General features: G+C 35.3%; 1 protein-coding gene across 1 annotated transcript; it reads left to right on the forward strand.

Moving 5' to 3' along the window:
* The first annotated feature begins 2,947 nt into the window (after window positions 1-2,947).
* LOC147855876 (RGS1-HXK1-interacting protein 1-like) lies at window positions 2,948-11,338 on the forward strand. The gene is made up of 9 exons (XM_087330724.1): window positions 2,948-3,242; window positions 6,708-6,774; window positions 7,158-7,235; window positions 7,339-7,391; window positions 9,726-9,809; window positions 9,889-9,941; window positions 10,020-10,084; window positions 10,172-10,230; window positions 11,084-11,338. Exons 1-9 carry the CDS (start codon window positions 3,015-3,017, stop codon window positions 11,171-11,173), a joined length of 777 nt encoding a protein of 258 aa, XP_087186850.1. The 5' UTR covers window positions 2,948-3,014; the 3' UTR covers window positions 11,174-11,338.
* Window positions 11,339-11,960: the final 622 nt, after the last annotated feature.

Here is an 11,960-nt window from a genome sequence, read left to right on the forward strand (position 1 = left end):
ATCATCAAATTAAATTTTCATGGTCAGGGAAAGGTTTAGGACACTTGAAAGATTTATTGGCTTCTAAAGCCATTCACTCTCTTTCTGAACTTGATGGATCTTCTTGTTTTTCTCTCATATGTGTTTAAGTTTGTTCAAACAGAGATCCTCCATATTTCATTGCTCAATATCTTTGAAGATGCATGGTTCATGTTAAAACATGATTTGAACTTCTTTAGTGTTGACAAATATGATGACTTTGGTGGGCTAGAATGCACGTAGGGGACAAGTCCCACCTCGTCACTCATGTTATTCAAGACGTTATTTACGGTGATTGGATGGATGATTACATTTAGTACATCATATGTTTTCTCATGATTGTCCTATGAAGATTCAAGGTTGTGTAGGCGGCCATTTTGGTACAATAGAATTTTCTAAATGGGTTCAAGTGTATTCCCAAGAATCCCAACAATGCCAAAAATCCTACTTGTTATTTTAAATGGGTTTCTTACATGTTATTATTGTTGTCATTTTTGAAGCATGAAGTGTTGCAACTAAAAACTACTCTTGTTTTTTGTGCTATATACTTTAATTATTCAAGTGTTAAACAAAATCCATGGGATTTTTTTGATATATCTCGACTGAGTTTTTATTTTTGGCATGCTCTTCATAGTATCATTATTCCATAACATATGACCATTGACCACACACAATTTAGGGTTTCATATCTCAACATACTCCTCCAAGTGAAATCATGGTGTGCCATTGTGGAACAATGATCTTGGATTTCATGGTAACCATCATGTGCTCCTCCTCAAGCTAAATGGATCCAAATGATGTAGGCAAACTACTACCCCAAATTGTATGAGCTTGTCCACTCCAATAGCTTTGGTGAAAATATCCACTACATAGTTGTACCTTCAAATATGATAGACTTTGACGTCTCCCAAATTTATCTGATCTTGGATGTAGGTAAAATTCACATCGATGTGTTTCATCCATGCATGGACACCATGTTTTGCACCAATTGTATGTTGTTGTTATTGTCACACAAGGTATGGACCCCCCTCGATCTCGATGGAGCTAATTGATTTACACCATTCCATTTCCTTTGGTTGTGGATCTCCTCCTTCGTGCTTGTTTCTACTACTCTCAACTAGCGTCTTCCTTGGGTTCATCACATTGCATGCTCTCCCACCTTGTGCATTGCCCATTGATTTTAAATATATGTCCTTATTTTTAAGTGTTCTATATTGTGTGTTTTATGTTGTGCTAATGCTTAACACCCCAAATAAATCATTACTTACATTTCTAGGTTCACACGTGACACTTATTTTCAACTACTTTCGTTGTTGAATGATGTCATCGAATGCATTTATGTGGGCGTCAATCAAATAAGATCCCTTCATTTGTATCTCATACATTTTTTCCTCTTCTTGGAATTGTGAGGTCCCCTTGGGAGCTCTTTGTGTGCAATAAGCCACGACATGATTATAGGAAAAGTTTCTAAGAGTGGTAAATCACGACGATAGCACAACACTCAAACACACAATCAATTCTTAATGTTGCAAAGTGCAAATTTACTATTCAGAACATTAGGTACAGGAACATCGATAAGAGTTCTCTCTCTTTTTCTTTTTATGTCTCTTCTATGTAAATAGAGTTGGATTCGTTACAAAAAGACAAAAAGACTATGGATACCACTAAATACTCTTCCCCTTCTTAATGGCCAATTAACATTCTACTTCTCATGATTTTATCTTGTGCATGTTTTTTCGCAATGATGTGTATCATAAGTTGATTGAATATAGAGCATGGCTAGTGATGAAGGTTTCATATATATGCCATATATCTAATGTTATATGATGGTGTTGTCCGGTTTTGGATATAGAATGACATTCTTGTCTTCCATTTGGTGCAAAAGTGTTTCTTTGGTGGGCAATGGTGGGTAGGTTGCCTTTGGCAATGTCTTTAAAACATTGGTAATTTCCCATGGGGTACACTTCTCTCTACATAGTGATTGAAGGAGGATGTCGAGAATACATTCTTATGGGGCATGTTTCTCTAGGACGGGTTGGGCTATCATGTCCTAATTTTGGACATCGTAAACTAGGGATGATTATTACACCATTTCAATAGGTTTTCATTTAGATGGCCAAAGTGTTGCCCTCACCATTTTATAAGCTTGTTTTTTACTACCTTGGGTATTTAGGTGTGTGGTAAAATTGGAGTTTGAGAAATGGGTTCATGTTTGATGATGTACATGGAGGACAACACCACATCCATAGGTTAAAAGGGAAATTGATTTGGCAAATTTTGCAACTAAGTTATGCACGAACCTTGTCCTTAGAGTAGCTACTTTTATGTCACTTGGCATTGCAAGAGCTTAGAGGGTTTACCTTGCCATAAGATCCTTACATTGTAATAAGGATAAGCTTTGTTATGTTCAATACAACATGCATTTGCATGCGTGCGCAAAAATCACACACAGAAGCAATGCAACCACACATTAGACACCATGAGCATGGAGAAAAGCTAAGGGCAACGAAACATCCAACTCCAACACAACATCAACACTATCTAGGTCATTTGGGATCATGACCCTCTATGGCAATCCAAGTACTAACCCCCATAACACACACCATTCTACAACTAAGAACATACAGAGAACTTGGTACAAATGTCGGAGGTCCATATTACATACTAGGAAATGCAATGTCGAACCTCTCCGGCACATGGCAAGGGTTTGTGAATGCCTAGTAAGAAGAAGAAGAAGAAGAAGAAGAAGCCCTTTACATTACATTCCATAGAGCATCTCTCACGAGAAAGTCTCTTCTTCACGTTCAAGGATGATTTTTGTTTGATAGATTGATTTCTCTGGAGTCAGGTTCACCCCTCTCCAGTCTCTACTCCTTCAAGAATTTAATAATAATAAATTTTTAATAATACATACACTGACCGATTTTTTTCTTAATTTTTATAATACGAAAATAAAGAGCTCGTCTGCACGCTCGGCGAAGCGAAGCTTGCTAGCGATGGCGGAATCAAGCGAATCATCGTCACCGTCACCGTCACCGTCATCTCCTTCTCCTTCTCCTTCTTCTTCTTCTGTCGAAAGCAACCCTTGGGTTTCCTACGCAGGTACACAGGCAGAAGTTCTTCGTCGTGGAGTGGCTCAATCTACAGAAGCGGTGTTGAAATCCACTAGATCTTATGTAAAGGTCCTTCAGTCATCTTCCTCACAGTATTCTCAGTCTGCACAGGTATTTATAATGTTCAGTCATGGACCCTTCCTTTTTCTTCCTCTCCTTCACAAGAATACACTAAAATATCCTGGGACGTAGAGATGAAATCTTTATATTTTTGTGTGATACGTCAGCCGTTCCCGTAAATAAGAATTACTTGGCTTGTCAGAATAGAAACCAATGCAGTATCATGCATCATTTAGTTCTGTAAATAAGAACTAATTGTTATTCTGAATGGAAGGGAAATTATTATTTTCCATCGTTATACCCCGACAAACCAAAAATTTGATGCATAGAATAGGAGTGAATTCATTATTTTGCATCTCTATTCTGTATAGAATGGAAAGGATTGCATTATATTGCATCAGAATTCCCTATTTTACTGTCCATGTAAATGAAGCTTCGAGAATCTATACTAGTGTTTTTACTAGGTCCAGCATTTCACTGAAATGCCAAAATTTTAACTTTTTTCGACTGGAAATATGTAGTAAGGACATGTTCCAGCAGAAATATAGAATTTTGCTTCTAGATTTCTCTAATTGTGCGTCATAATGGCCGATTATTTCATGCATGGAAAGAGAAGTGCACTCTAATTAATGCCTAAACATGGATAGAATCAACAGGTTTGATGTATGGAATGGAAAGGATTGCATTATATAACTTGAGGATTTCTTATTACAACATCCATAGTAGTCAGAATGCTGCACTAGGGTATCAAAAGATGGATATGCTACGTGAGTGAATATATCAACTTGTTATTCGGAAGCTCTCCATATAAATGGAAGTGAAGCATTGAAAACTTGTCTTAATTTTGCTTCACAAGCATTCAACTTGTTGATTTTTTTGTTGAGTTTTTTTCATTTTAATGGGGACAACAGTTCCGTGACTAGAACGAAATAGAGGGTTTTGATGTGTTAGGGAATGGAAAAAGAACATTTTTTCACATAAATGGAACCAATGTTTGGTTGAAATTTTCTATGGACAATATTTATAAAGAGAATGCAGTTCAACAAAAATATGCTCGTCGTATTTTCTCACAATCTCATATTTTTTCGCATGCGAAAATCAAACTCAGCCGGGCAGCATAATCAAGGGGAACAGCTAAAGTTCTAGGAATTTATTGAGATACTCATTACATTGATAGCAATGCGCTTTGATCAGGGGCTGGATATGGTTTTGGGGTCTTTATGTGCTGAAATCAACAGGAAAGGATCAACAATTCTAAATATTGAATGGAAATGAATGCATCACGTGCATCCTCTTTCCCTGGTGCAATATTTCTAGTAATGAATGCGCTAGAGTAGGGGTTTTATAAGAATTTATTAAAATGAATAGATAAAGAACTTGCCATTAGAGAACTAGAAATCCATTGAAAACCATCCATGTTTCTTTATAAGCTCATACTGGACGATTATTCTGGTATGCAGAGTTGAGATGTGTGCATGATATCTGAAATAATAGCCAATATTGACTGTAAATGAAACCTTCTTGTGCAATTTCTAGTGGTAGTAAAAGTACCAATTGAACTACCAATTTAGCTAAATTTTCACCATACAGATATTTCAGACTTTTTAAAACTTACTTTGTCCAATTGTAAAGTAGTATCCTACAAAGTACATTTGGTTAGGCACTACACGAGGTCACTTAATATTATAAGTGAGTGGGATAGCATATGGTTTTAAGGTGGCAAACCTCTTCTGATATAGAAGTGAAAAATCAGCATTTGACTTAATGGAGAGCCATTTTAGAGTGCTGAATTATGTAAGTCTCATTACAGATTTAATCTATTTCTGCTGTGCTCACTGCTGAGCAAAGAGTACCTCATGTGGTTTTGATTCTTGAAATAGGCTTAAATAGGTGGTAGTGTCTTCACTGTTTGGGCTCTTATCTTACTTTGTCCTCGTCGCATAACTATCAATAATAATAAAAACACACCAATAGATGCACCAGTCTTCAGGGCCAACAGAGTGTCCACTTCCTTCGTTAGGAACAGTCTAGCTTTGTCAATGTGAAATTAAGTCTTAATGATCTAAAAATCTCAAGGAGGCATTTCTTCTTTTAATTACAATTTCTCTGATGGTGGAATTTTGGTTAAGTTGGTGCTGTACCTGCAGGCCTCTGGAAGTTCCACAAGCCAGTTTCATTCTATGCATGAAACAACTGTGCATCTGTAGGAAAAACAAAGTCAACAGTTTTGATATGTATAATAAATGGAGATATATCAATAATTTTGATATATATTTTGACAGGCCAGATGGCCTTTGAGACTCGACATTAGATTGAAAACAGTAACTTATCTTGGAGAGCAACAAATGAACTTAAATGTAAAGAAATTTATAGAACTTTTAAAGATACTCTGTTATACTGCAATAATTCGACTAAGGCTATATACTTTAGAAATTCCATACCTTTATAAGTGGATCCTCTCATTGGGAAGACAATGCTCTTATTAACTAAACCGGAGACCCCCATTTTCTTTAAAGAAAGCAATAAGTTGAACATTTTGATGCATAGGGTAGAAAGAAATACTCTACACAATTCCATCAAAATTCCCTACCCATCTAAGAGGTTTCCTGCTTGGAAAAGTTTCATTGTTCAGTAAAACAATGTTATTTAAAAATGTTTATTCCACACATAAAGTACATTTTAGAATACTCACTCACATTATATAGTTATAATATGTACCTTATAAATACTTAGCGTATGTATTTTAAAACTATGTCTAAAACATTGGACAAATGCTTGAACTTTTGCATTGCATAGAAACATATATTTTTTCTACTAGGTTTCTATATATTTGTGATATACTCCTCATAGTTGTGGATGATTGAGTCTTTACTAGGTTTTTAAAATATGTATATCCAGAATTAATTCCTGAAACACTTCTTATTTAGGAGCTATTGATACCCTTCTAAAATCGTTGACCCTGCTTGAAAAGGCAAGCAAAACCAACTCTTTTAGCTTTCCTTCGATCCAACAACTTGCGATTGGAAGATCTTCTTTATACTTATTCTCCTGCTCATGCTTTAAGGAATGATACATCAATGGACACATGTACTTCATTATTTTGAGTTCTGCATTCTTCAACAATTGGGTGGGCTAGCTCACTTTTCTTTAAAAGCTTTGCTCTGAGAGGTCTGAGATTGGAATATTGCCTCTTGGCTTTGTACTTTTCGTTTTTTGACACTTCGGCTAGATCTTTATGGAGGGATGAGGTTAGGATGTTTTCCCAACATAAAGTTGATGGCTCAGTGGTTATGCTTGTGAGTCAAGAAAAACATGTTTCTAGCGCAATGCTTGTTAGATTCTTTGCTTTTGTACCATCAAAGTTCTCTCTTTCTTTATTTTCTTATCTTTTCATTTTTGTTTCACTTTCTGGCACCTGATTACATTGGCCCAATACGGGTTAATAAGTTTTATTATTTTGCTTTATAAATAGTAAATAAAATGATTTTTCAAATTTCTAATTCAAACTTAATGCAGAACATTTTCAGAACTGCTCAATCTGAATATAACCATTATGAAGACCTGTTTTTTGGGAAAGTCAAAGGTATCTTTCTCACTTTATAATTGCTCACACTTCATCTCAAGCATTAGAATATACTCCTCATTCACAGTTGATATTCTGGTGTCTCAGGCGTGGGGGAACCACAATTGAAAGCTTTTAACCTATCATAAGTTCTAATGCATTCAAATATTGTCATATTCAACAGAAAGAAACTGTAGAAATGTTTGGAGTATATGTGTTCCATGGGCCCCATTTATCTTCTTGCTATCTTAAAAAGTCTTAGAATGTGTAAAAGTATTTTTACAACTTGAAGTGTTATCTAGGATTAATGAAAATCATTATATCAATATTACCGATTTCCAGTATACCATGGTTTAACTTCTTGGATGTACAATTTTGGTCTTGAGTTTGCTAATTCTTTGCAGAGGGACTGAAGGTTGCTGGAGACCATCCAACAATATCTTACAGCATAGTCGCTGGTGCAGGATTGCTTGTTGCCAAGCGTAAGCTAAATGTTTTATTATTGTTCACCCTCCTCTTGCTACTACCAAGAAAAGCTCCTAAAAAGTGGTATAATTAATGCTGTACATGTTTTCCTACGTGCAGGACCAAGGAGGCTTTTATTTCGATACACAATAGGGAGGTTCCAGAGTGTTGAGGTATTTCATCATACAATTGTAAACAAAACATAATTACCTTATTGTCATTAAGATTTAACCCATTTTTATCATTTATATATGGTACATCAAACATTAATTTGGCTTGCAGTAGATTGCAATTGAATGATTGAGATATTACAGGTAAAAATGGACTCTTATACTTGATCTTGATTGGTTTTAATTTTTGAAACAAGAGGCATTCAATCCATTTCTATTATCCTGTTTAAGTGGAATGGAACGATTTTTTTTAATAATGTCTTCAAAAGATGAAAGTGAGCTTGAGGCCAAATGTTACGTCAATGGGAATCAGTCTGGAAAAAAAAAATCAAAATAAACTTCTGGCTACATGTGAATCAGTGATACATGCGATCAAAGTACAATGATACAAGATCCATGGCTATGAATAATACGGAGGATACAATGTACAAGATAACAACATATCTAGGAGAGGTAGAACATAAGTGAATCTCAGGCAATGATTGAATGCCTTTGATGAAGGCTATGTTTTCTGTGTGATAATCTGTGGATCCTCAGGTATTTAGAACAAGCCAAATGAATTGCTTAGGCAAGCAAGATCCCTACTTGAGGATACAAATCATGTGCGTCTAGAAAAAGAAAGAAAAAGAAAGAAAAAGAAAGAAATGTTAACAACATATCTGGGGCCAAAAGGGCCTGTAAGACCAAATAAGAGATTGCATCTTAAAATATTGTCTCGTTGTTGAGAAAAAAAAATTAAAATAAAATAAATATTACGAAGTAATTATAAAAGTAAATAAGATAAAAAGAGACTAAAGAATCTGGTTTTCGGCACATGTGAGATTCTCAAGTTAGATATATTATAACTTTTGTCTTCAAATGATCTCTAGCATAGGTTGATCCAGAATGGAGAGGTCTCTGAAGTGAGGGAAGCACTTGTGATGGTGGGAGATAATGGCCTTCATCTATTGATGGCAAGGGTGTTGGGTCATCATCCGTGGGGCTGGGGCCTATGTGCACGAGAAATTGCTATTGCCCGATCTATTGTAACCCCTTTGTTATGTCCTGGTTGGGAGCCCATTTGTGTATTCCTTGATTGACTTGTAGCATTAGTAGGAGTGGTGGGGCTTGTGTGGCTGCAGTATTTTCCTTCAACAACTTTTCCCCGTCTCTTGAGTTCTAGCAAGAAAAGTCTCTAAAATTTTATAATGGCTTATGAGATCTGAAAAAGATCTGGTAGTTTTAGTATGGTTCATATCAATAAATTTTCTTGCTCTGCTGGCTTCTTGTGAAAGAATTTGCTTTCAAAATAGAAAGACCAAATCTGTATCAGGTCTAAGACATCATGTTAGACTAGTGCATAGTTTATGACACTAGCTCATTTGGTTGTTGTATGGATTGTTCAAGGTAGGAAAAGTTGTTGTTCCTCTGAGAGCTAGAGAGTAGATAGAATTTATCATACTTATCATGGTTGATCCTGCACATTTGTACTACAATCACATGAGTGTCATCTCCTCTCTGAATCTATTTCTATGCAAGCATGTTGGTCATACAACTCTATCTGTGATCTGTCTGCATGTCCAGTAATTACATTCATGCCTCCAATGACCAAAACTTTCATTATTAACATATTTAGCAATGCCCAACAAATTGAATCTTGTAGTAACATGGTAAATGCTATATCAGAGGGATTCTAGTTCTTGCAAAATATTGTGATGGAAATTTTCTAATCCCATCATGAAACCCCTTTTTGCCTGATGATAAAAATAACTCAAAATTAAGCTTTTCAAATGAAGAAGTTTACATAGCTAATTAAGGAAAGTTGGACTTCGAATTTTTAAAAAATCATACCTGTCAATGTTTTACAATGTGGCATAATTTTCCTTTTGACCCCTAATAATGGAGAGAGATATAGGTGGACATATGTCTATGTGATATATATGAACTTAAATCCATTGAGGATGAAGCTCAACAGATATTAACTTCACAAGTTGTATCTTATTCTTAGACCCAACTTGACGGACAAAGTGAGGTACACAATTCTAAGATACTGATTGCCATCTTCATGTGTTTTTATTCTTTACCACTTTTTATGATTTTGTACTCTTTTCTTAAATGCAATTCCTGGATTTTTATGTATGTAAGTTTTTGTTCAGCCTAATGAATGCAAATTCGATTTTGAAGTCTTTTGAAAGAGATCCGTTCTTCAAGAGAGAATCCATAGTTCTTTGTTTTTAGACTGGAATGGAAACTTTGATGGAATAAAGTCAGGACCTATGATTATTTGTGCTCATTTTGAGGTGTTGTTGATATCTTTCGCTATTACCAGCTGAAATTTCACCGTGGTGATTCCTGCAGTCTCAAGTTGCAAACTCAGAAAAGAAAGTCAAAGAACTGCACCAATTTGTTGATCTTCTGAAGAATGAAAGCAAGAAGCTTGAGGTTGAATTTATATATCAGAGTTCTTTTAACACATGACGATTACACATCCTAAAACCTTTATCTTCACTATGGATGATAGGAAAGAGCAAAATTTGCCGAAGATGAACTTATACGGGGAAGGACCAAATTGAAGTGTGTAGCATTGCTTTTTTTTATTACATGGAACATGCTTCTTATCATTCATGTCTAAAGTTGTCCTGCTGATTTCAGACAAGCTGGAAACCAGCTTCAGAATCTTGTGGCATCCATACAGAAGACTGAGAATCGAGCAAAAGGTTTATTGTGAAACTAAATATGAAATTGTCCAGAATAATAAGTGTCATTAGAAGTTTTTAATTTCTTTGTTTGGAGTTATTGCTTAGGTCTGTTGGAAAGCTTACAAGAGTTACCTGGAAGTGATGCACGTGTTTTTCGAGCTGAGGTAGTAACTTAGCTCTTTGTTACTGGTTTGATTTTCTCTATTGTTTGATCCACTCATATCCAAATTTTTCAGTAGTTTTAATTGGCATTTGCATGTCCACCTTAACTTAACCAAAGACCGTAGGCTTAAATATGTACAGAATAAAATATTCATAAACATCATATGAATTCTGCTCTAGTCATCACAACTGAATGATCAGATAGACTTTTAAACATAGTTATTACATGTCCAAAGTCTGTGAGGGCATATTATGATGAACATGAACACCCAGTATGAATACTATTGTCTTTTGGGAAGAATCTGTACACAATTAATTTTGAATGATTTAACATTATGTTTCTAATAAGGATATCATCAGCTGTAGTTAATGAAAGATCATATAGTTTGAAACAGCATATAGCTATGCACAGGCAAATTTGATGGATACTGGTGCAAAAGATGAATACATTTATCTTTCAGGGGGATCTTTACTGAGGTTATAAAGACTAATCATTAACTCCATGCCCATAATAAAGTTATTATTGAAGGGTATTTAAAGATACATCAATTGTTACTAGTTCCTCCAAGGATGATGGTAGTCCCGACATGACCACCATTGGTATTATGTATGAAGGCTTAAGGGGGGTCTATGTATAGTCACCATGTGTGAAACCGAGGAATAAAGCTAGGGTATGGGAGGATTATTATATTTTGGCTGGTTGGGAAGACAGTCAATTGCATTTTGTTGTGGCACTGGTGAATACACGATGCCATCATACTTGCTGTCTATACCGTGAAATAAAGAATCTGAATATATTAATTCACAGCTAATGAGAATAGTTCCCGTCTAAGCACGAAGCCTTTTTACTTGCAGGTGGCAAAGCTTGCGTCTGAAGCTAAACAACGCAGAAAGGAGCTGATCAAGAAAGTTTCAAAAATATCCAATTTTGGGATCCCTGTTTGAACTTTTTTGTGAACCATATTTTATTGAAGTCTGGATGAGTGTAATTCATCCGTGGGGGGATATTTTGATTTTAGAGGGGGAGTGGCTCATTGCACTCAATACAATTTTGAATCTTGATCAATAACATACTGAAATAAACGACAATATAGCAAATTGTTTCAATTATTTTTATGCCTGAAGGTTTTCTATTAAACAATTTTACTTGGTCCATGCAATAGTCTAGTCTATAGTAATATATCTCAGTAAATGGTGAATGCCACATTACTTTTTTTCACTTTTGTTCTATCTCCCCTCTCGCATGACCCCCCTCCCTGCATGATCATTTAAATAATATGTAATGGGAAATTGACACAAGGCATGGAGGAATCACATCCCGAATCTATTTGTGAAATTGGGTATGACTAATTAACGTCAAATAGATTGTGAACAATTATTGATTCGATTATCATTGAGATCATATTGATCAAAGAAACTATGGGATTTAAATTGTACAAAATGAAGAAACTTATATAAGACCTTGCCAACTATAAGAACTTTATGGTATCAACCTTGAAATGCAAAAATGGACAATAGAAAAAGCATATGCTTGAATAGATTATATGTTTGATCATGCAATGCAATATAGCAAACCTCATGGTTGGAATACAAAATAAATTAGACCTTATAAAGGGGAAAATCAAACAATTATGGCTTGTGGACTAAGGCTAAATTATTCACATGTAAAATAAGTTAACCGAAGTTTGTGGGCTAAAGAGAATGGAAAGATGGCAATATAGAGAAGTATAGC

Source organism: Azolla caroliniana, unplaced genomic scaffold (genome assembly GCF_043228905.1).
Source record: "Azolla caroliniana isolate FFs.n. ecotype wild unplaced genomic scaffold, voAzoCaro1.0.p SCAF_14, whole genome shotgun sequence".
Taxonomy (NCBI): Eukaryota; Viridiplantae; Streptophyta; class Polypodiopsida; order Salviniales; family Salviniaceae; genus Azolla; species Azolla caroliniana.